The 25,935-nt window shown below is 44.6% G+C and overlaps 1 protein-coding gene across 10 annotated transcripts in view; it reads left to right on the top strand.

The window, feature by feature from the left end:
* Window positions 1–25,935, top strand: part of LOC121706986 (band 4.1-like protein 1) — a 102,914-nt gene that overhangs the window by 47,165 nt on the left and 29,814 nt on the right. For all 10 annotated transcript variants that reach the window (XM_042089174.1, XM_042089180.1, XM_042089179.1 and 7 more), the window contains exons 2-9: window positions 11,123–11,214; window positions 11,713–11,874; window positions 17,341–17,445; window positions 20,933–20,975; window positions 21,675–21,750; window positions 22,545–22,763; window positions 24,402–24,489; window positions 25,439–25,591. In XM_042089174.1, coding sequence (XP_041945108.1) covers window positions 11,140–11,214; window positions 11,713–11,874; window positions 17,341–17,445; window positions 20,933–20,975; window positions 21,675–21,750; window positions 22,545–22,763; window positions 24,402–24,489; window positions 25,439–25,591 — 921 coding nt within the window. In that variant the 5' untranslated portion in view covers window positions 11,123–11,139. The remainder of the gene's footprint in view (window positions 1–11,122; window positions 11,215–11,712; window positions 11,875–17,340; window positions 17,446–20,932; window positions 20,976–21,674; window positions 21,751–22,544; window positions 22,764–24,401; window positions 24,490–25,438; window positions 25,592–25,935) is intronic.

Below are 25,935 nucleotides of genomic sequence, written 5' to 3'. Positions count from 1 at the left end.
CCTCAAGAATTTCACCGTCATCCCAAACAATGACAGCTGCTGGTTTGCTCGTAAACGCCATGAGCACAAGAGCCTGCAAACAAGTCTGTCAAGTGCTGCTGCAGCACCACAGTCCAGCTCAAGCTAGTCATTAGAAAAGACAGCCTTTTTTATTCTACTTTTTGTTGTTACACCAATTTGAAGGCGCGTGGAGGCGAAGGCAGGAAGCAAACGCAAACACGTACAGGAGGAAGGAAGCGAACAAAAAAAAAACCTTCCATTAAGTGTAACCACAAACTTCAAGTCCATCAGGTTGAATGCTAGAGCAATGTCCCTGCTGAGAGTTTGAAATGACTCTTACAGTAATACTGTGTCATTGGGAGTGTTTGTGTTAGGAATGACAGACGTGGCTGTTCTCATATTTGACGATGCTCCCTCTCACTGTTTTAAGCCAGAGGAACAGCTGTAAGTTCCGTAAATGCTGTTCACTTTCCCAAGGAATTCAGTTCTTACTGGAATTAATGAGGTTTTCTGTTGAAGATGAGTTGAAATGTGCTTATAGGTGGATGGAATGCAAGTGGTGATAGATAATTAGGAACATTGGACTGCAGTTTCAACAAGAGTTTCAAGTGCTTTGTATGGCTATTGCCAGGATTTAGAAGGTCTGCATTAAACAATCTTGCACCATGCCCATTGTGGGAGATTTAATGTTTTTTCCACCATATTTACTTTTGTCTCTTAACAATGTCCATAGAGACACAAAATATACTGTATTAACGCTCCTCAAAAAAAAAAAAACAAGGAATAGAAATGATATCCTTGACTCTCACGGTTTATGGTGGACCCAAAGGGATTCTTACCTCAGGGTTCAATGCCAGATCAGGGAGAGTCAGCTGTCTGGCCAATGTTTGCTGAATTCTTAAGACGTGTGTGTGTGTATGTGTGTGTGTGTGTGTGTGTGTGTGTGCACATAGATGTGTGTGTGCACGTGGATGTGTGTGTGTGTGTGTGTGTGTGTGTGTGTGCACGTGGATGTGTGTGTGTTTGCATGCATGAGTAAGGCGAGTCCTCTCTTGTCAGTGTGTAGAAACTCCTCTGAGTGCCTGCCTAAGGGCTTACTCTCTCTGCATTCATCCCCTGCCCTGAAGAACATCACTGATCCTTGTCTCTGCTTTCACTCCCATAAGTCATCAGGCCTGCAGATGGCAAACACCAGTCTCCTCACTTGACTGTATTCCGTGATGTCTCTCAAGGGGACACCTTATGTAAAGGTCTCCAATGCTGTAAACCTGAACGACCCTCCCAAGCTGCGTGTTCTTGACAGATGCTTCAGTTTTAATGTGCTGGGTGGCTGCCAGACAGGGCAATAGCCCCAGAGGTCAGTCTGGTTTACTAGCCACTGACCCCCTGAGACCTGGTGCACAGGGTTGATTGACAGTAGACACGAACCCATACAGGGAGTGGGGGTGGGGGGTTTTGGGGGTGCTGAAAGCTCCTCTGAGATCCCCCTGCTAAGTGGTGCAGTGTCAGAACTCGCTGGGAACATCACACAGCATGGCCAACTCAAGCCTTTTCCCAGCAGAGGAGTGTGTGTGTGTGTGTGTGTGTGTGTGTCTGTGTGTGCAGAGACGTCTGTGTGTGAGTGCGCATATCACACTTAACCGTTCCAGCGGATATGTCATATGTGATCAGCCAGAGGAAAATGTTCCACTGGAGGCCCCCACGGCCTCCTGGGTAACGGGAAGACACAGATGAGATGAGACGAGTCTAGACTCCACTCTCCTCTTGTCTCTCTTCCTCTCTTTTCTTCTCTCCTCTCCTCTCCGCCCCTCTGTCCTCCCGGTGTCCGCTCGGATGGAATGAGAACCATTTCTCCTCATGGTAACGAAGCCCTCAGGGCGTCTCGCCTGCAGTCCCTCCCTGTCAGAAGCCATCAGTGCGGAAGCACCAGCGAGCAGGAACACAGCAGAACACAGCAGAGCAGAGAAGAGCAGGGCTGAGTAGGCTGATGCTCGGGAACGGAATGCTGGGTAGGCGGAGTGTGTGTGTGTGTGTGTGTGTGTGTGGAAGGGTCAGGGGCCCGGCAGCAGTCACACAAATCAGAGAATGTCACACTTCGTCTTGTTTTTTTTGTTTGACAGTGTGTTGAATTGTGTGTGGTGTGTAAGTGGTGTTGAAGGACGTGTGTGGAGGATTGTGTGATGATGACAGCGGTGATGATAGGGGGTGTTGTGTGAACAGATGCGGCATGAGGACCTGAACCTCCTTTAACCTGACCACCCTCGTCCCTCCCCCATATCCCCTCCTCTTGTGTTTGACATGGATCAGTGATGCATCATGGGAATCAGACAGACAGCAGCATGTGGAGTAACCACAAACAGATAAAGTAATGGAAAAACAGAGAGAAGAGAAAAGACAGAAAGAAAGAAAGAGTGAGAGAGCTGCTTAGAAAGAGAGAGAGTGAGTGAGGGGCTTAGAAAGAGAGAGAGAGCGAGAGAGATACAGTCTGACAGAATTAACAGAGAACAGATAGAGGGATAGAAAGAGGGAGCGACGCTGTTTGATAGAGCAACAGAAAAGCAGAGAAGGGGATAGAGAGGGGAAGAGAGACAGTTTGACAGAATGATAGAAACACAGATAGAGTGATGGAGAGATTGACCGACAGTTTCACAGAATGTTAGAAAAACAAAGACAGAAAGGCAAGATGGAGAAAAAAACAGCCAGCTTGACAGAGTGATGGGAAGAGGGATGGGTGGAAATAGAGAGAAACAGTCTTTTACAGAACACAGCAACACTGAGACAGAGTGATTGAAAGAGGAAAGAGGGAGAGACAGAGAAAGTGACAGAAAGAGAGAGAGACAGATAGAAAGACAGAGAGAGGGGAACAGAAACAGGGCGATTAGTGGAGCCTTGCCCTCCTGACATCTGATGGCCCTAGAGACACGTCCTCTCTCTCTCTCTCTCTCTCTCTCTCTCTCTCTCTCTCTCTCTCTCTCTCTCTTTCTCTCCTGTGGCTCGTGATGTGTGGTGGAGAGTGGCTCTGCTCAGGTGGCCGTGACAGGGTGTCAGGGGCCGGCGCGGTCCTTCAGTCCCGCGGGGCCGCCACTCCCCAACTCTCGGGGGCACTGCTATCTCTCCACAGGGGTTAAGCGGCTCCCCGTGGGTTCCTGCTTCTCTGTCCGTCTCTTTCTCCCTTGCCCTTTCTGCCCTGTGCTACTCGGTCTATCTTACAGTCCCTTTATTTGATCTCTCAGTGCCTTTTAACCTCTTTGTTTTTTAGGTTTCTATTTTGTTATCTCCCTCCTCTGTTTTCCCCCCTCTTTTTCTGTTTCAATCTGTTTCAGTTTCTCTGTGTTTAGCCCATCTGTGCTATTTGGATCCTCGCCAGATCAGAGCCGTAAAATGCCCCAGACATTAAATTTTGTGACAAATTGTATAGTTTTATGTTTTGACAACTGAATTGTTTCACCATGAGGCGTGCTGTTTAGTTTTCACATACTGACTAATTACCTCAATACATCTTTATCAAAAAAATGCGTATGGGAAAGACAGTAAGAGAAAGGGACCCCTCCTGATGTCAGCGCTGAGGCTACTATAAATCCTAAAGGGCTGCAGAGACCGGCGCCGACATGAGTGCTGGCACACTTTGCTTTCAACATTCGATTACTTAGACCCCATTATTATCAATCTGGCGCCACTGGTGTGCGGGGTTGTTTTGAGAATAATGTTGTCAAAGTAATCGAACGTTGAAAGCGCCGCATTGTCGTCACCAGTCTCCGCAACTCTTAAGTCAGCCTACCATATGACATTTCGGTCCGGCAGCTCTTAATCAGTTGTGAAGACAAAATTATTTCAAAGTCAGAGGGGATTAGGAAGTTGCTCTGGCCAATCAAGGTGAAATTAATTTGACCTGTGTCCTTAATTACAGACGAATGAGCTAACAAGATCAGTGATCAGCCATACGATGTGGGCTTTGGGATAATAGCTTCATAGATAACATAGACCATACGTGTCAGAGAACAGAGGCCGATCAACATTTACAGTGTTCTCTGAATTGTCATCCACTGCCATATTACATACATACATACAATCGCATCAAAAAACCCACAAAAATGATTTATTCTATACAAATATTTGTGAATCGCTATGTAGCGTCTGGTCAGCCAAAGATCTGGTCTTGTGTGTAAGAGCTGCTAGACATCCACAAATCTGCAAAAGCTACATCCAGGAATCTGCAACAAAGGCACAAAGTAATCTGAATTTACAGCGTTCAGTATCGATTCACATTTAAAGCCTCAGGTGATAAATGTCTGCAGCGTAAAAAAGCCTGGAAGCCTCCTTTGTATCTGCACATCAAAATTCCACAGGTGTAGCCCACACCCCATGACTTGCCATTTTAAAAAGTCAGCCAGCAGCCACCCCTTGCAAGTCAGGCTGTGTGACGAGAAATGCTTTTTCAATGCTTGGTAAAAGCCGTGGTTCCAAGTTATTTGTGTCAAAAAAGGTGGATAATAGCACATTTAAATACTGGCCAGGAGGCAAGGACTGCAGTGGCATTGGCCACATTCAGATCCCCGGTACTTTGTAGGGCAGAATTAGGCCGGGGGGTGGGGGGGGGGTGGGGGTGCTGCTGTGCCGGATGGATTTGGTGGAGGCGGCTGCAGGGTGTGTGTGTGTGTGTGTGTGTGTGTGTGTGTGTGTGTGTGTGTGTGTGTGTGTTGGACGCAGGTGTGTAGATCTGGGCCTTCCCCTGGTGCAGATGTCTGGGCTCTGGCACGGCCAGTGACCCGACAGCAAGGACGGAGATGAAAGGAGATGGAGCAGGTGAACAGAGCTGGGCCTGATGGAGGGAAAGAGAGGAATTGAGAGAATGAGAGAGAGAGAGAGCAAGAGAATGAGAGAGAAAGACCGAGAGAATGAGAGAAAGAGATAGGAGAGAGAATGAGAGAGAGAGAGAGACAGAGTGAGAGAGAGAGAGCGAGAGAATGAGAGAGAGCCAGCAAGAGAATGAGAGAGAAAGACAGAGAGAATGAGAGAAAGAGATAGGAGAGAGAATGAGAGAGAGAGACAGAGTGAGAGAGAGAGAGCGAGAGAATGAGAGAGGAGAAGAGAGAGAATGAGAGAGGAGAAGAGAGAGAATAAGAGAGAGAGCCAAACATAGAGGGGAATGCTTAAAGGAAGATAGAGACGAGGATGGAGAGTGGAAGAGAAGGATGAAGGGTAACAAAAAACAAGGAAAGGATAGTGAGGGAAATATCTGACGGACAGAAGAGAAGCTGAAAACTAATAAAGGGATGTAGAGAGAGAAGTGGAAGGAGAGAAGTGAAATTGGGAGGTGAGAGGAAGAGTGTTTTGAGAGAACTATAAGGAGCCATACTCTGAGAGGGAAAGAGAGATAGATAGAGAGAGAGATGGAATGAGTGCTTCAGAGGGAATGAGAGAGATAAAGATGGCACTGTGGAGAGATTGAGATAGAGAGCTCAAATCTAAGTGTGTACACAATTTGCCACAGGCTGTGTGGATCAAGCACTGTGTGTGTGTGTGTGTGTGTGTGTTGTGTGTGTGTGTGTGTGTGAGAGAGAGAGAGTGAAAGAGAGAAAGAGAGAGTGGTCCATACACTCCACAACCTGTCTGCTATTCACAACCCAAATTAGCAGTTTAGTGTGGAGCAGGTTTTGCCCTGACCTGGCACACATGCACCAGATCTACGCCAGATCTGGGCCAGATAGGAGCCCAAACTGGGAAAACAGTGACTGAGCATGCTGCCCTTTATTTCCAATGGCTGACTCAATGTTCTGCATTTTCTCACTATCTCTCTGGTTTACTCTCTCTGTGTTCTCCTCTCCTTGCTCCCTCTTGTCATCCCTCTCTCTTCTCCTCTCTTCTCTTCACCCTTCTTTTGGTTTACTCTCTCTCCCTCTTTTCTTTCTCTATTTTTTTCTTTTTCCCTCTCTCTCTCCCTCTCACTCACTCTGGAAGGTTTGGAAGAGAGGAAAATGTTCTGTTCTGTTTCCATGGCAACTGATTCTCTGTGCTCAGATCCCACCCCCTTTCCTGTGGCATCAGAAGAGCTGCACAGAATGAGAGAGCAAGAGGGATAGAGAGAGAGAGAGAAAGAGAGAGAGAGAGAGAGAGAGAGAGAGATAGATTGAGAGTGGAGGGAACTGGGGTATGAGAGTGAAAAAACTAGAAATAAATGGACAAGACATTGAAGTATTCTATAATATTTTTCTTCAAGGTGCCGTTAACTATTGGCATACCGTAATCATGCACTACAATAAGGAATGCCGTACATGTTGGAGGACATGCCTTGGGTACTATTGCTTTCTCAAGGCAGGCTGTAATTCTGCAGTTTGACCTCTCAGTGCCTTCTCTCTCTCTCTCTCTCTCTCTCTCTCTCTCTCTCTCTCTCTCTCTCTCTCTCTCTCTCTCTCTGTGTGTCTCTGTCTTCCACTCGGTCCAGGGGCACAGCTGTAAAGGGTAATGGTGTGTGACAGGAAATGAATGGGTATGAATTCTCTTCTCTCTTCTTTGCCCTCTTCTTCTCCTCTCTCGCTTCTCCGACAACAGCAGCGGCTAATTTGGCAATTAATCTGAATCCATTACAGATCCCTTGACAAGGGACTCCATGCAGACCTTGAGAACATGCATTGTGAAATAGCAGTGTGAGGTTATGCGTTCTTTTGGTTATGCTGCAGATCCAGGCTCTGAAATAGCACCATAAATCACATATGCAGGTGGACAAGAAGGAAACTGTGTCTAACCACTAACAACACCCCTCTTTTGTTCCAGTGTGTGTGTGTGTGTGTGTGTGTGTGACTCTGAGAACTTGTGTGTGTTTGCATGTGCAGGCCTGTGAAATGTGGGCAGAGACAATAATAGCTCTCATCCACGTTCATGTTCAAACGTTAAAGAAAAGCTGCCCTCTTTGGCAAGAATAATTAGACCACCCTGCCCTAAAGCACATAGGATCGAATTTGTAAAGTTTGCACGTAGAGCACCAGTGCAGCTGCAATTTAGTAACACAGCAGTTACGTTCAAAGCATGACAATTGCTCTGAAGGCCAACTCTGAATGTTCTCTCTCCTCTTCCTCCTCAAAATAGGCTGTTTTTTTCCATCTGCCTATTTCTCTTAGCCATGGTAAAGCCTCCTCTCTGAGGCATCATGGGTAGAGGGCTGGAGAGGGTTTGGTGAGTGTGAGAGGTGGTCCATTGATAAACCAAGACACACGGCTGTTTACGTAGCATCTCATTTGCCCTGGCACAGTTTGTCCCCTCTGCCACCCCACCCTTCTCGCCGGAGGAAGTGTCAGTGCCCGCTGTGTAGAGAGAGAGAGAGAGAGAGAGAGAGAGAGGGAGGCACAATTCACCCCCACACTGTAATTTTGCCCGCTTCTTCTGGCGCTGATGGAAAATTGATTGGGCACCTCTGGGCTGCCCGAGCTCAGCTGGCACAGACATCTGTGGGAGAATAAAGAGGTGGATAGAGAGAGAGAGAGATTTTGAGGGAGAAGGAGAGAGAGGAGAGGAGATGGGAGAAGACAGTGACAAAAATAGAAGACACAAGGAATGCAAGATGAAAAAAAAAATAGCTCAAGTAATATGCATGGTGTGGAATTTTTACACGTGATTTAAAATTTGTGATATGTGGCTATCCTATATCATTGAAATGTATAGTCTGGAATCGAGCCTTTCACCTCGCTTAATCCAAGGGGCGGGCAGAGAATTGTCTTTCAAACTGCCTAGGCATGCAATAGGCCAGCGCTACGACCATATCCGTATCCGGTCGGCAAAACGGCAAATACATCCTTCTTCGAAAGGAATGACTTAAGTGCATTGTGGTGCTTTTCTTTGAAAGTTGAGCAAAAGTCCAACTCCTCCAAAGTTGACGCCAACGCCGATTCAAACAACCGCTCTTTGTTCGCCATAGCCACCTTCCTTGTTGTTCACCATCGCAGGACTGTCGTTATCCTGTTAAGCCCGCCTTAAGACTCTCTAACAAAATAGAGCGCTGTGATTGAATAACATCCACGGTGTTAGCCAATAGAAATTCCTATGGTTTGCTACTAGACGTACAGGCTGAGCAAATTAATTTGCCGCTGCCGGGTCCGTCTAGATTTCTAGGCTAAATGTAGAGCATTGTTGAAATAGAACTACTTTGAATATGGAGAGAAAGAGATAGTAAATGTTGAATGTGTTTGTGAGAGATATATAGATTGTGCATCTGTTCTGATATGATATATGTATTATTCCCCCTCCTCTCAGAAGGATAGTAAGCTGGTGAGAACTGATCTGATGTCTCTAATTGGCACCACTTAATTTACTATGAGAAGCGTTAAGTTCACCATTGGCAGCTTTGTCATGGTGGACGGTACAGAACTGTCTGTTCATTTATGGGAGATGTGGTGAAAAGCTTGGTGGAGCTGAGTTCCAGGCAAACGAGTCCAATTTAATCAATCCAAACAGGGTGACTTGACTACCCAATCAGACAGAAGCTGGTCCTTCTGTCTGCTACGGCCACATCAAAGCACAATTTGAGTCAAGAAAGCTTTTCCTCTGGCTTATTCGTAGCCATTGCAAAATGGAAAACAAGTGAACACACCGAACACACATCACTAGCACAATGATCAGTGAATTGATGCAAGTTTTGAATTAAGATGGGAAGATTAGAAGATAGACTGTTTATATTGAAGTAGCCTGCCTATCAGTGGGCTTTCATTATGTTTTTAAATTCATCCTACCTTAAAAGTGTGATATTTGGGCAGCATATTATGAAAATATAATTGCACGGTAAAGCATTATATTTCTAGCTGTAGGTCTACTACATTATGCCCCCACTGTTCAGTACATTAGCTTAAGATTGGTGCTATATATTGACTTACCAAAGGATAGCAAAGGGATTTTACTGTAAATGCCTCTTGCCCAGCTATCAGTGGCAAACAGAAGGGAAGTGAAATATTTACAGGCACTGCTATGATGGCTCAGTTTATTCATCGTAAGAATGGTAATCTTCCCAGCGCTAGCAGAGCAACCTGTCCACATTTTGAAGGCGTTTATATTAAACCATGACAGTAACTGCTTTCCAGCTCAGTCAGAAATTCTGGACTCTAGGGGTGGGGTGGTGATAATGGGTGCATCCTAGGCATGTTCTCTGAAGAGGGGGAAAAGACATTCTTCTGACTGACATTCTTCTGTTGAAATTCTTTGAAATAATCTGAAATGCTAGATAAGAAATCATTACATGTTTTGTCTTGAGGGTGATATTTAAGGTTGTCCTTTCATTATAGATCAGTGGGTACGGTTCGTTAGAACTCCGATGCAGTTAGAATGCAATCTGTTCCAAAACCAGGAAATAAACTGCTGTTTTTGCGACGTTGCCAAGCGATGTTAGTAAAATGAAGCTAGTGTTTGACATAAACGGACCCAGGTCCATAAACAAAAACAAAACAAAATGTAATGCGAACAGAGACCAGCTGGTACATTCTCTTCTCATTTATCATTTAGATGTTAATTAAAATACTCTTCGCCTGTACCATTCAGATATTCATGTCAGCATCTTCTCATTCTCCAACCATTAAAGCATCCATGATCCATTCCATCTCCTGAATGCTCCATTCCATCTCCTTCCATATTATTTGAGCTTCCATGCTAACATCCTCTTATTCTGTGCCATTCAAGTGGCCATGTTAACCCATAGTGACAAGTCAGACCCTTTGTGTGTGCTGTGAGCTCCTACTCTCTCCCCTTATCCTCAGAGAGGTGGCCCACCACCTCAACAATCTCTGGACCCTACTTCCCTATCTCATTGTCCTTAGTAATCACCACCTGCTGCAGAAGTGATGTGTTGATGTGATTTGGCCCCTTGGGCCAGCTGGACCCAGGAGGTCAGGGAACTGAAGGCATGAGGGGCTGGTAGGACAGGAATGGATTGGATTGCACCTTGACCATCGACACAAAGGCCTGGAGGCACTTAATGAAAGTGACTGACATCCCCCTATGGAGAAGCCTGTGCTGGCGAAGGTCCACTGGGGGCTGCCATCTTGAATCTCATCAGGCCCCCAGCTCCTTAGTTACTGCAACAGGAGAAGGCTTCCTCTTGTCATGAGTGTTTTGTGTATATGAACACGTCTGGAGTGGAGATGGTGACTAGTGACTTGTAAAATAATGAGCCCTGACATCAAGTCAATGCCTTAGCTGCGGTTGGGCATTATTCATCTCTGCATTAGCCCTGTCTGTGTGCTCCTACATGATATGAGATATAAGACATAGGGGTGCAGCTGTGGCCTACTGGTTAGGGCTTCGGACTTGTAACTGGAGGGTTGCCGGTTCAAACCCCAACCAGTAGGAAGCTGCTGAAGTGCCCTTGAGCAAGGCACCTAACCCCTCACTGCTCCCCGAGTACTGCTGTTGTAGCAGGCAGCTCACTGTGTCGGGATTAGTGTGTGCTTCACCTCACTGTGTGTTCACTGTGTGCTAAGTGTGTTTCACTAATTCACGGATTGGGATAAATGCAGAGACCAAAGTTTTTCCTAGACAGTGAATACTGAGATAGTATTATTCGTTTCAGTCCAGTCCTCCATGGGTACATTTCAAATTGCATTTTGATGCAATCAAATCAAGATAGCATTTAGGCTGGCAAGTGTAATTAAAATGAAAAGAGCAAACATGCTGTTGGAATGGGGATGGCTGAATGGAGAGAGTGACACCTCTTCAGACCAGTGGCTCAGAAGTGGCTCTAGAAGTGTGAAAGTTCAACACTTCACCCTGGCAGAAATAGAATAACTGAAAACATCTGCTCGCAATACCACCTTGATAGCGGGAAAATGATACATGAACTATTTTCCGGAATCAGTGAAAACACAGTAAAGAGAAATCACGGAAGGTACCTAATGGCGAAGTAATGTCAGGGTGCTGTTCTTGCAAGTGCATGTAGATTGCAGGTGCAGCTCTGGGTGTTTAGTAAGTGTGTCTCTGGGTCACTGTGTTAAGCCCAGAATATTTGTATCATTAGTTTCTGTCTCTGTTTCTGCCTGACTTGCTGAGTCCCAGTAACCCACTTCTTTATGGTGGCGTCACTACTTATCTAACTGGGGGAAAAAATGTCTTAACACTGTACTTGTCTTTTTTCTTTTTCTCTTTTCAGGATAAAGAGAAGTTACCATGACGACAGAGACCCGTCCGGAGTCAGAGGTGGGCCTGCACGACTCGGCTTCGGATGGCAAAATGGCCAAACAGGTCAGGCACTGGGACCACTTTTCTCTAATTCGTTTCATCCTTTATTTGCCAAACGTGCTGTGGAATGATGATGATGGATCCAACAAAAGTAACGACTTCTAATTAGCATTTTAGGGCCTGGAATTAGGAAGCAGGTGCAGGAATAACAGGCTCCATTTGCTTTCACAGTAGAACTCATGCAGGGCTAATATTGCAGAAGAGTGCAAAAAGATAGGGGAGCAATTACCATATTAGTGCCAAAATGAGGAACATGGCAATACAAAAGCATGACGGTTTTATTTTATTTATTTCCTAGTGTTTCTAATATTTGAAAAGAATACCATGGTAATGTCCTATCATTAGCATTTTACTGTCACATCCAGAAAGAGTCAGATAATATTCCTTTTGACATCAGCCAGTGTTCTGCGCTTATTTCTGCAATAACACATTAGCTGTGGTTCTTTGAATGGATAATAACTCTGTAGTATATCGCCTCACTGTTCCCTGCTGTCATAAAAGGACCAGGATAGCAAACTTCTCGACGACCACCGGGACGATGCCTCAGAGAGGACAACTCCTGGCAAAATGGCAAAGTCCCCACAGAAAACTGGCAAGCGGTCCAAGACAGCTCCCTTCAAGGTGACTCTGTTGGACAGCTCTGAGTATGAAGGCGCCATTGAAGTAAGTGCAGTTGGACCTCGCCTCACATCACAGAACATTACAACACCTCCCCCCATCTTGCACAGCATTTCCCTTTTATAGACCACAGGGGCCTTTAAATCAGCCTGTCAATAATATAAATCAACAGTCTCCTGCTGAGTCGCACCCTATCCCTACGCACCCTGCCCCACTCCACCACCGCATCCTCTGCTCCCTCCCCCTGTTCAACACTAAATGAACATGTTTCCCCAGGTCTGTCCACTGGTTGTTGAAGGCCAGCAGTCCTTCTCCGCAGTGTCTTTGATGCCTTAATGCACGAGGGAGGCTGCAGCTGGTTGATAACGCTGATTGAAACAAAACAACTCAGCTGGAGCAGGGCAGACTTGCTGCGTGCTGTGCACTGTGTGAGCTTACCGCTCGGCAGCCCCTGAGTCAACAGTTCAGCCCGTTTGCTAGACACACTGGACGAGTCTTAAAAGGGGCGAGGAAGACATTTTAAGGATCCTTAACTCGTGCCCCCTTACATCCTCACAGGAAGGGATACAGCAAGAAAAGGAACGTCACATCTGCTTGACAGCTCGCTAGAATGCCCTTTCTGAGCATTGGCTTAGCTTGCATCTTGGGCCAATTTGCCAGTGGTTCCTGATTCAAGTAGGAGGAATACTGGCAGTGTCTGATTGGCTGGCTGGAAAGGCCACTTCACTGCAAAAACTGCTTATCTAATAAAATCTAACCAAGATTAATAATCTTATATCAAGATAAAAAACTAGTTTGTATTGTTTTCAGTATAAAGAGACTTACCTAGCGCTTTCTCGTGAAATCATTTGACTTAAAGGAATCGTATGTAAGAAATGTATTTCAATTAATCATAAAATTGCCCTGATATGTCACTAGACATTAAGAAATCATGTTCATTTCAAATACTTATATCACTGAAAACAGTAGTCCGGCCAGGATATTGTCATTTAAAAAGTGAAGTTGCAGCCCTCAACTTATGTTGATGTTTTCATGTTGTGTTTTGGCCTGATGCGCCACCCTCCACCTACTGTACAGTATCACAAAATCAGTAGTGTTTCGGCATCCGGGTTGCCAGCTCTGCCAGTCAGAGGGGAGGGGGAGGGAATACACCGCTCTACAGTAATTAGAAAGTGATTGTAGTACCAGTTTTGGCCACAATCTTACATACGGTTCCTTTAATTTAAGAAAAGTTTGACTTATTTTAAGACATCTCATCCTGAAAACAAGCAAATTTTTCTGGCAGTGCATTAAGCAAATATGTCCTAAAAACAAGCAAATTTGTCTGCCAGTGTGTTAAGTAAATTTGTCTTGATAAAACTCCTTAAAGCAACACCAAAGAACTTTTCCTCTGTCGCACGCACTATTTGTTTATCCAGCACCGGCTTTGGAAATAACGATATCCACAGACAAGGTAGAATATGTTGCACGATTTTATGAAAGTACGATGTATTGCGACATCAGATGCAAGTCAAATTTGTAGTTTCTTATGTCTCATTCCATCGAACTACAGATGCGCTACCCGATCTAGCAAACTTACATAGTTATAGCCGATAGAGGGCCGCGAAGCGAAAGCAGAAGTGCCGTTCACCCTGTTACGAGTTGATGAACCACTGAAACGATTTTGGAAACATTATTTTAAGGTACAAAAAACTCTTTGGTGTTGCTTTAAAATAAGTCAAAGTCTTCTTAAATTAATCAAAATGATCTTTCAAGATGGCGCTACAGTAGGTAAGTGTCTTTTTCTACTAAAAACAATACCAAATAGATTTTTTTTATCTTATTATAAGATTAATAACACATGGTTAGATTTAATTTTTTGCAGTGTTGTGTTGGCGTCTGTTGAATAAGAGGAACTTCAAGATCACAGCAGTATTCCAATTTGCTTCACAGAACAAGCCTGCTGTCATATTGTTTGTGTTGATTTTTTTTATCAAGGAAGGCTTGGAGGAATCTAAATTGAAGTATTTTTGTTGTTACAGTTGATGTCACAATTACAAATTCTGTTGTCTTGTATTATGATTCTCTTTGTAATTCCTCCCCATTTACAAATCTGCCAACTGTCAAAAGACCTGCATTTTAAATCTGTTACACTGAATACCCAAAGCACAGTTATGAGCAGTATAGTTAATATTCAACATTTCAGCATATCCTCATGAGCTGAAATTTCACCTGGTTGTGGGCTGTTATGATGTTGTCTCAGGTCTAACTGTAAAAAAAAATGTTTGTGGGTGATTGCGGTTACAGTAGCTGCTGGTGAAGCCCAGTTTGGTTTGGTTTGGTTTGGTTGGCTTTAGTGTCCAAGTGTCCGTGATGCGCTCGGACATCGTCTGGTTGTTTCTGGAGTCGGATGTGAGCCGTAGTGATGTGGTTTGGCTGCAGCCTCCCTGGCATAGCCGGAGTGACCGATGAAATCAGACGGCTCTCGCTGGCTCATCTGTGTCACAGTGGCCTCTTACCGGATGACTGGAGCGCATTCTCTTTTTCACTCTGTCCTCTCTCTCCATCTCTCCTCTTTCTCTTTTTCCTTCGTTTTTTTTTGCGTTTTTGCTTATCCTATTTCACCTCACTTTACATCTCAATCTGTTGAGATCCTGCCTCTCGTGTGTCTCTCCCTTTGCTCTCCTCCTCTCCTTCCTTCCTTCCCCTTGTGTCTGTCACTCACTATCTCTCTGTTATTTGCTCTGTGTGCATCCCTCTCCCTCTCTCCGCTTATGGCACTCTCCGTCCCATTCTCTTAACTCCCTGTTCTGTGAAGAAGATGGCAAGACCAGATTGAAAAAGCATTTCGCCCTGAGATATCAGAGAATGTCACTCTCTCTCTCTCTTTCTCTCCCTCTCTCTTTCCCTCTCTTTCTTGACACTGTCAAATGCTTCTCTTTGAAGCGTGTGACCCTGAGATGAGAAATCTGTACTTGTTACATGCCTCAACCTGGGCTCAGTCAAGTGGAAAATAGAATAGCAGTTTACTACTGGTTGCACTAAGGACACATGCTTGAGAATGAATCGGTGTGCAGTGTGAATGGAATGTTAGGCAGGATAGCTTAGCGCCGCTGCAGGGTCTTAGGCCCTGGTAATCTCAGCGTTCATTGTATGTTTGTTGCTGGGCTTTTATTGTCCACTGTGTTTGTTGATTGACCTGGATACAAATTAAATGTTGCTTTAGAAGCACAAGAAGGCAAGCTCAGTCAGAGGTAGGACAAATATGTTTGTCATATGCTAACACACAAACGCACTAATGCCTAGAAAATCCAGTGGCATATTTTAGTATTATTTTGAATTATTATTGTAATATGCAAGTGGTTGTAAAAGAGATAAAGGCCTTTACCAACCATAAGTATGTCAGTTCTTACCCCATGATTCTTGTACCCTTGTCTAATGTAGAAGACATAGTGTCTGTATATCCATGCTTTTTCTTGGCAGGCTCACCCTAACATGCAGATGAAGAAGCAGACCTTTTAGTTGTCTGGTCACACACATAACACATATTGACTAATAAATCTCTCTAAGCAGACCGACTGAGGCTCTGTAAAGCTCCCCTGCTTAATCTTTCTGGGGCGCCTCCTTCGCTCCGTGATTTAAGTGTTAATTATGGGGTTAGATTCTACAGTCTCCCCAGTAATGCACCCCCCCGCCAATCCTCTCTCCTCAGAGCACATAATAGCCACACAAAGGGGAGGAGGAGTTGGGAGGGGGAGTAGAGAGAGAAAACAGGCCGCACTTTATGTCAACTTCCACTGGAGGAGGATGAGCGGAAATAGGCAGGCAGGCGTCGGAGGCAGGGGTTAATTGGCTCTCTCTTGACACGGCCGCTGGTCCCTCGCCCTCCCTGTCCCCTAGGGGATGCTGGGAGTTACAGAGTGGAGTGGCATTGAATACTGGTGCAGAGAAAGCCTGCTGTGTAATTTTAGCACATTCTTTTTTTTGTACATGTACATGTAAACAATGCGCTCCGTGGGGATGGAAGAGCACACCTACAGAGGTGCCAGGTTAGGCGCGCGAGGGAACCCGAGGGAACGTGGCGCGCTGGCGCTCCGATTGTTGCATGCGTTCTGCCGGGGACGGGTTTAAATGAGAGATGAACCACAGATGAGACCACATGCGGTGCTGCGCTCCAGGGGCTCAATTACTTCAGATCCGGAGATCTGACAGCGGAGCTAATTACTTCTGAAGCGGCACAGTAAAAAGTGTAAACTTTCCCAAAGTTCCAGCTGCTCACAAGAATCTCTGTATTAGATGAGTCTCTTTTCCCCATCTTTTTTCCTGTCTTTTCTGTAATCAAAAGGCGGAAACATCACTGACAGGCTCCCAATGAGAGAGAAAAAGGGAAAGAGAGACAGACATTGCAAGTAAATTAGAGCTAACGCCCTGTTGTTGCCTGGGCAACGGGTTGTTCTGCCTCGCTGTCACCAAGGAGACCAGCTGGTGAAGAGGGAAGGGCCTGTCCAGGCGTCCCATGTACATAGATAGGCAGTGACTGGTGACCTCCTTTGTCATATGGGACCCACTGTAGTAACTTGGAATTTGTTGACAGTCTTTTTTTATTGAGACATCTTGTGGAGTCACCATGGGAGATGCACTCAAACATTTCTTGCCGTCACAAACAGAAACGTGGTCCCGTGTGTGTGTGTGTGTGTGTGTGTGTGTGTGTTTGAGAGAGGAGAGAGAGAAAAAGAAAGGATGAGAAATAAAAAAATTGCTGGCTTTGTCTTATCTTTATGTGCCTACAGGAAAGATAAAGTTAAATTGTACATTTCATCATGACAGAAGCGCAGGAAGTGACTTTATCAGACAATTTATTGTGTCATCATCAGATAAAATAAATGACTTGTTTCAAATTGTGCTTAGCCATTGGTTTGCAGTTGTTTGAGAACTGTCTATTTGCATATGCTATTAGTGTAATGTGTACATAAAACGTTGGGACTTCTACACATAAAATGCTTTTAAAACATCTCATTAAACATCTTTAACTTAATAATGCATTAGTTTACACCGAAACCTTATGCAACCTTTAACAATCTTAAAAGCATGCATAGTTGGGGGCGCTGTGGCGCTGTGGCGCAGCAGGCTACAGCGTCCATAACCATATACGGGTCCGAGTGCCCACGGGGACCCAGGTTCGAATCCGACCTGCGGTCATTTCCCGATCCCACCCCATCTCTCTCTCCCTCTTGCTTCCTGTCACTCTCCACTGTCCTGTCCAAATAAAGGCAAAAAAGCCCAAAAAATACACTTAAAAAAAGCATGCATAGTGACGACAACAACAACAAACCTTTGTGCCACTCAGCTTTAAATGATGTACAGTATGCGTTCTAATCAGTATGCCACATCTTGGATAGATGGATCCTCTGTCCAAGTAAGGGAGTGTCCCAACCCCAATTGTTGAATCCTATCCATTATTCAATAGACTACACAGTGTGTTGACACTTAGCGCACAGTAATAGCTAAATTTGTGTTTCTGTGTTTCTGTAGAAGAACTCCCGTGGACAGGCTTTAGTGAACATGATGTGTGAGCACCTGAACCTGCTGGAGAAGGACTACTTCGGACTCATCTTCAGTGACGCAGATAGTCAAAAGGTAAGGCATAGGGTTGTGATGGGGCTATGTCTGGGTTAGTTTTAAACCAGTTTTATTCTTATGGTATTTACTATACAATTACTATTATTATTATTTGCGGTGCTGCAGTATAGGTACAGTAATACTACAGATATAACAGTGTATTAGTGTCACTGTCATCATATGAATTTTAGCATCAGTTCAGCATTCATTATTATTATGAGAAGTATCAGCATCATTGGTATAAATGTGCACACCAGTTCAAGCTTTACTGTGACTACTCCATGTCTAAATCCATGGAATAATATAGCATGGTTATTGATGCGTGTGAAAAAATCCATTTGCAGTTGCAACAAAAGGGAAGCATGAAGTGGAATGAAAGTATTACGTAACAGTTTATGATTGAATTACAACCTTTTGTTGCTGGCACCTGAAATCCGCTGCTCTGATGTGTGCTGAAAGTGGGAGGGGTAAAAAAAAACGAGAAATGTGAATCCAGTTACATCACAGTGATGATGAAACCTGATTGAAAGGGTTCATTTGAATACTACAGAGACAGCGGCAGCAGCTCTGTAAGCACCATGCTAATGCACTAGTGCACCAGCCCACACAGTCTGCGGAGAGAAGAGGGACTTGTTCTTATGCTGTATAATGTGCCTCTGCAGATTGGATTTAGGAGAGTGATGTGTTTTTCAAAATGAGAGGGAATGATGATGAATGAATACATTTGTTTGTTAGTCATGCATGATTGTGCAAATGTAGTATTTTCTGAAAGATGGGATTTTATACAGTCACGTCATACAGTATGGTTGGCTATTGTTTTTGTGTTGGCTATGTTTTTCCAATGGCACACATCCCTGGCAAGTTTAAAGGAAACATGGAGGAGTTATTACAGCATACTTTACTGTTCAATGACATAACTCCTGCTGCAGAAGACAGCATACTAACCAATCACATTATGTACCTGTCCAGTTTCCCCCAACATGTAAATTATTATCTTGAATGATAGTACAGTAGCTCAGTGGTTTATTGTGTTTTGTACTTACATGTGTAACCGGTAATAAGCCCTGATAAGCAGGACAATACTTTCTTGACCTTGCTTTACATGCCATTCTATAGGGGACATTCTTTAAACAGGGACGTTTATGTCAGAGGGGGGTTTAAAGCCATCATTACGGTAATGAAGGGTCTGGGAAAAAAAACACCACAGTACCTCCTAATCCTCTCCTCTCTGCTTGTAAGTGTGTCACGCATCAAAAAGACCTTTGTGTGCATTGTGTTCCTTGTTTGGTGTTAAATCGGAACCGGACAGGCTAATTGTAGTGGAGTAGGGTAATCCTGGTATAATTACACCAGAGGCGAAGATTTGTTTTTCAGTCTGATGCTGAATGGGGTTAGTGCAAGTTGGCTCGTGTTGTGGGTTTCAGTAGGAGGGCTGTATGCCTCAGCATTGTCCCAGGCGAGTAGGCCTAGTGTGTCTACAGTCTCGAGGATTTGACGATTGCTAGTGTAAACTGATTGTGAAGCAGCTGAACATGAGACAACATTCTTGTAAAGCTTTGCATTGATGAGTTTATGGAGTTTATGGGCGTGTAACAGTTTGTCAAAAGGGAGGCTGTTGTGTGACATGAAAACAGACGCGTTTTTACATGCATTGTCCTTGGACGTGCCACCCGGCCCGACATAACTTTTACTGACACAGCAGACGACAGAGAGAAGGGCTTTGCATCGGCGCGTTAATCTCGGCAAGCTCCGGTACCTCTGTGTACTGCCAAGACCCTCCCATTGGGAAAACAAGCCATTTTATCAGCTGGCCAGAGCGCTGCCCAAGCACCGCTCTGACCTTAAGCCAAGCGGATGAGATTGAAATGTCATCCTGGAGACTTCTCCCACTCCCTTAACCCCTCCACCCCCACCCCACCCTCCCCTCCCCTTTCCACCCCTCTCCTCTAAGATATTATCCTCACACTGTCTGCAGGGAAACACTTTATTTTTTTCTCGCCAAGCGCCGGTTATTGCTTGGTGAGCTATGACTGTGCTGCAGGAGATAGTGGTGCAGCAATCTGTACTCGTCCTGTCAGTACGACACACAGAGGGGAAATAACAAAAGCTCCCAGGCCCGGGGATAATTGAGCACTCTTTGGCTTGGCCGCTAACCAGCAAGACCCGGCAGATAAGACTGGCTGTTCACTCATTAGGCTATTTAACATTTTGATTGAGCTGGAGGTTCCAGGTCGCTTATGCACAAGACATTGTTTTCAATTTTGTATTATGGGGACTTAATTCAAGCTGATGAAATAGTGCTCAAGTCCTCTACTGGTATGCTGTTTTTAGTTGTTTCCTGTTTTCGACAGTGATCCAAACAGGATGTATGGTAGCTGACTTTTCCCCCACCACATTTGGGCTTTTAAAACAGACTTTCGTTCTGTTCCACCCTGGAGACATTCAAGTGTCTTTTGATTCCTATTCAGTTTTTCCTCTGTGAAATCCTATCTCAGATATTGCGATTTGGTGAGAACAGAGCCCGTTATGCCAGCAGTTCTGCGAGTGAGCATTCATGTTATACTGTATGTGCGACATACAGTACATTCAAAGAGACGAGAGATGAAGGGGAACTGAGGTAAAGCAGAGAAGATCCTCTCGCTCAACCCTAGTCTGTCAGCACGCGTACCGGCTGTCTCCTTCCAGACATTACGAGCCGCTTGATGTGACTGAATCTGCTGTAAAACCCTGCTGGATTCATAAGCCTCTCCGCTGTGTTGTGCTCTGCACTTTTATGCTGTGAGACTAGCGCCAACATTGGCTAAGTAATTGCCAGCCGTTTTGGAAACACTTTTATTTTTCCCGTCTAGCCCGGACAGAGCTCGCTGACGGCCTCTCGTGCCCACCAGGCAACACGAAATTCTTATCAAAAAGGGAGAAGAAACACGTTCGTATGCAGGCTCAAACACACATACATTCTCACACACACACACACACACACACACTTACACGCGCGCACACACACACACACACACACACACACACATACACAGTACACTCACACCACGCAACTCTGTGAGTTGCTAACCTTATTAAAGAACTCATCTAGACAAGCAGTTAGTTCTTAAAATAATTCTCCCTTTCCCTCCTGTCTCTCTCATGACACCCGTCCTCCTACAGAGAGTCTAATATGGTACCATCTGATTAAAGCTGCGCTGTTGTTAAACATGCACTGTAATATCGCACCTTCTTTCCCCTGCTCAAAGTCTCAGTTCTGTAAGGCCCGGTTCCCTCTTCTCCTTTCTCTTAAAGCACATGGTGGTGGCAACACTGTCAGTAATTAGAGACTGTGTCTGTGTGACTCATAGTGAGTCTTCAGTGTGTGTGTGTGTGTGTGTGTGTGTGTACATGTATATGTGTGTATGTGTGTGTGTGTGTGTGTGGGGGGGGGGGGGGGTGGTTAGCTGTGCTTGGTGTTGTTTCTTTGAAACCTGTGTGAAGTGCGTATCTCTTTTTTGTGTTGCAGAACTGGTTGGACCCTTCCAAAGAAATCAAGAAACAGATGCGCAGTGAGTGTGCCTTGAGAGCCCACAACATGCCTTACAACACACACACATACACATTCACACACGTGTGAACACTTGCTTGTATGCACACACCAGAGCACTCCTTAAGGAACACCAGCACCTGCTGTGATCAGCCACACAGTCCTACAAGTTTTCACATGTTGTGAGGGCGTTCATATAGTTAGTACCATAACACACACATTTACAACTGACAACACACCCAAGACGCTCACATTTGTTCCATTTGGTACTATAATGCTGTGTCAAAATATGTACAGTATGCACACACACACACACACACACACACACACACACACACACACACACACACACACACACACACACACACACACACACACAGATCATCATTTTCACAACTACTCCTACTCACCCACCATACAGAACAAATAATGTCTTTCCCAGCGTTCCCTGCTTGTTTTTGTGAGGACTTGTGTGTGAGATTGAGAGGCCAACCCTAGGCCAGCTGGTGGGTTTTTTAAAAGAATCTCATTCGGAGTGACCTTCCCTGTAATAAGGAACCACAGGCTCCCACACCCATGAATCTCTCACCAGACCCTTTTACTGTTTGTCAGGTGGCTGTGTTGCGTCGGCTTCACTGTCGCCCAGCTCCATTACAAGAGGCCTAACCATAACCTTACCCTGTCTGCCTCTGTCTGTCTGTCTGCCTCTGTCTGTCTGCAGCCTCGCCCTGGCAGTTTTCCTTTGCGGTTAAATTCTACCCGCCAGACCCTGCACAGCTCATTGAGGACATCACCAGGTATGTGTAACGTAGGCCAGCAGGTACAAAGCTGTGCAGTGTCTGGAACTCAATCCCTGACACCTTGTAGGCTGGGGCGCCACTTGAAATGTTGCGCCCCATAAGAGAATATAATATTGCTCCCCCAAAAATAATTAAAATGTTAGCCATTGTGTTTTACGAGGGCCCCTTGGAATGGTCCTAACTTTCTTCACTGACATTAGCAGCCGTGGGGATCGGCCCCCATGTTAGTACACCCTCGCTCCATAGCAGAGAAACAGCCATTTTGAGTCTACAACGTGATAGTGCTGCTTAGAACAAAGGTTATGGAGTGTAGCGCCGCTAGTGTTTTGGATGCGGGGGCTTTTCTTCTTCGCTGTGTTGGTATGTGGCAGTGATTACCTGCTCCTTTGTTTACTTCCACTGCGCTGTTTCATTATCACACTTGATTGACTTGAGTTAGGGGAGCACCTAGAGGAAAATTGGCTGTGTAATTATCATTTGGTTTTTTCTAATCACCTCAATGAGCAATCTCTTTCGGGCTTTATCTATCTCTCTGCCCCTGTCTCTTTTTGTGCCACTATCATCTCACCATCTTTCTCTCTCTCTCTCTCTCTCTCTCTCTCTCTCTGCCACATCTCTATTTTCTCTGCCTATGTCTCTCACTCTGGTTCTTTGTCTTTTTCTTTCTCTTTCTCGCTCTCTCTGTCTCTCACTCACATTTTTTTTTCTTCACTGCTGTCTTGATCATTCTATCTCTCATTCTTTTCTTCATCTCTCTCTCTCTCTCTCTCTCTCTCTCTCTTTCTGTACAGATATTACCTGTGTCTGCAGCTGAGAGATGACATCCTCTCTGGTCGGCTGCCATGCTCCTTTGTCACACACGCACTGCTGGGCTCCTACACGGTTCAGGCGGAGCTGGGCGACTTCGACCATGACGAGCACAGCTCCGACTACGTCAGTGAATTCCGCTTCGCCCCCAACCAGACGCGGGAGCTGGAGGAGAGGGTGATGGAGCTGCATCGAAACTACAGGTGAAGAAACGCATCACATGGACAACATGACGCTTCACCTCTGTAGGCCTACTTGACAGGGGTGGGAGTCCTGAAAGTGTCAATGAACAGCTAACACAATCAGTGATCATTTTGAACTCTCCACTTTGATGACAGTGGTTTCTCAATTAGGCTTTCAGGAAATACCATGCAGAACAGCGGTGACATTGGACTAATAAACCTAATGTAAATCTATGTATAATGTTGACTGTGCAGGCTTTGACAGATCCTTAAGTTAATTTATTGTAGCTATATAAAAGTAGCTATATAACGACTCAAAAATATAACATTGAATTTTTTTGTATTTTATTTACATGAAAATATTAATAATAGTCCATGGGCCCTAATAAAAATGGTGGGCTTAGTGCAAAATTGTATGGCTAACTACAGCTAATTTAATAACTAGGTAAAATCAACTTGCTCATTTAACACTATGGGCAAGACCTTAAAGAAGCACTATGCAGGTATGGTTATTCCTTCGCTGTTTCTGGGTTTTCGCCGGATTTGGGCTCACAGCTCCCCCTGCAGCTTCGGTAGCAAGTGACTGCTACGCTAAACCCCCACTAGCTAGCAAGCTAGCCATCAAGAAACCAAGCTAAACACATACAGGGCTCACAATAAAACGGTAGAGCAAACACATTGTTCAAGAGACTATCAAACCACATTACAAACACGAAGTTCACCCAATAGGCTACTTACAATTTCAACAGCAACAAAGCCATATTGGTGTCCGTTTTGCAGTCGTCTTTGAAACTACAATCTGGGGCGCGATTGGGTACTTCCGCTGAGTCACATCCGGATTTACCCGGACCGGGTCCAGAAAGTTGCATATCCGTTTTTTTTCCACGGGGAAGCGATAGGGGGGGACGAAGCACCCACCAAACGACCCAGAAAGTGTTGTAGAACCATCAGAACGACTCTCAACCTGCATAATTAAGGTCATTTTTGCTAAAATTGTTGCATAGTGCTTCTTTAAGCGTAAACACTGATGAGTCAGCGCAGTACTCGCATATCACACGAGAGCTATTTGCCTTTTGATAGACTTTACCCACCCTTTAAATTAGGGCCCCTAAGTGATTTACATTTCTTATAAAAAAGGAGTCCATAATTACAGTATTTATATAAAATTCCAGAGAATGTATAAGCACTCTTTAAGGGCATACCAGTACATTTAAAAGGAAACCAAAGGCAGATGAAGAAATGAAGAAAACATGCTCAAAAGTGAATTGCAGCAGAACACAAATAATTAATACCATAATTATTATGTTTTGACTATAAGTACATTTATAGCAGTATTCATTATAAAGGGGTCTCTTCTAAACAAAGTAAATCTCCCTCAGGGATAAAACAGGAGCTTTTGTGTAGCCTGACTTCTAAGTAACTCTGTAGCTCTGAAACTGCCCTTAAATTTAGTGCCCTGCTGCCTTGTCTCACAGCAATTACTTATTTTTATTTCACCATGGCTTAGAGCCCTTGCCACATAAATCCTCTCTTGGATCCATTTTGCAGTGTTTATAGACCTGCATGGCCAGGTGTGGGTCATTAAAGCCTAAGTTGATTGGCTACCAGTGTGTCCCAGTGCCTGTGATGACACATGCTGACTATTGTTACTTTGAGCAGGGGGATGACTCCTGCAGAGGCTGAGCTGAACTTCCTGGAGAACGCCAAGAAGCTGTCCATGTATGGAGTGGACCTCCACCACGCCAAGGTATTGAGCTGTGATGCCATGGAACATATGGCATGATTCATTTGTAGCATTTGCCATTTGATGACATGTACAAGGATACAAGGAAGCCTATTTGTGCATTTATGGGAGAGGGGGTAAAAAGTGCAGTAGAAGAGGAGTTTAGTAGATTAAGTGGCAAGGGCTGCATAAGAAAGGTGGGGGAGGATTGTAACATATATAACAAAGAGTGTGTGTGTGTGTGTGTGGCTCAAGGATATGTAAGAAAATAAAACTGAAATACATACAGGGCCCTAAAGAGCCAACTTGAAGAAGCTGACATAAAAATGTGTTGTTTGCTCCTAATTAACAATTCCTACTGTATTAGACCAGTGTGCGGTAATGGTTTCTAGTTTTAAAGTCTGATATTTTTGCGCATCACCAGCACCTGGGATTCGAATACTGCCACTGCATAGGGATTTTATCTTATTAACATACAAAGCTCTAATTTAAGTATTGGGCAAGAGTCTAAAGTCTTACAAAAGCTTGCTGAATAAAACTATTTGCAAATTAAATACCATGAAAAAGATCCCAAGCACAGATCCTCAAGCCACATAATGCCGTTAGATCATGCATGAGAACTTTGCTCATAGACTGACTTTGCACTTTTGCCCAGCATTTAAATCAGGGCCCACAGACTTAAAACACAGTACAGTTACAAAGAGGAGAATAAACCAGGAGGGCACAGCCAAGTAGTTCATTGCAGAATAAAGTTAAAAAAAATTATAGAAAAGAGAAGAAAACACAAACAAATAAAGAAGGCAAAGACTGGAAAAGTAATGAAAAACACCATATAACACAAACATAATGCAACCATCACCGTGCAGCAATGCAATAAAACACTGGGCAGTAGATACTAGTAGGTTATTTTTCAAAAAGTGAGAGAGCTGCTAATTTCACCAAATTCAGTAGTTTCTTATCATGTGTGCCTCAGGACTCCGAGGGCATTGACATCATGCTGGGCGTGTGTGCCAACGGACTGCTGATATACCGCGACCGGCTGCGCATCAATCGATTCGCCTGGCCCAAGATCCTCAAGATCTCCTACAAGCGGAGCAACTTTTACATTAAGATTCGGCCCGGTGAGGTAATTCATGTCCATTGTTTTGGCTCTGATCGGAGGTGACACGGTAAAAGCTTTCTCCTCAAATGAAGCTCGAGGCTGTGGAATTCATTGAATGCAACTTAATTAAGAGAGAGAGGGAGAGAGAGAGAGAGAGGGAGAGACTGCCACCAAAAACCAATCATATTTCTCTGAAACAAAGTATGTCATCGCTTGGCTTCTATGGAGGTAGTGTCCTTTGAGGAAACTGAGGAAAATGATGGACCCTTACAGTGATAGTGGAACATGTTTACTTGGGCAACTGGTAGTGAATGATGTTGAAAGCAATGTTGGAGGAGGAAATTGGGTGGCAGTGGGGGAGGTCCTGC

The sequence above is a fragment of the Alosa sapidissima genome, chromosome 4, assembly GCF_018492685.1.
Source record: "Alosa sapidissima isolate fAloSap1 chromosome 4, fAloSap1.pri, whole genome shotgun sequence".
Classification (NCBI taxonomy): Eukaryota; Metazoa; Chordata; class Actinopteri; order Clupeiformes; family Clupeidae; genus Alosa; species Alosa sapidissima.
The sequence above is the reverse complement of the archived record's forward strand: the minus strand, read 5'-3'. Positions and strand labels throughout refer to the sequence as shown.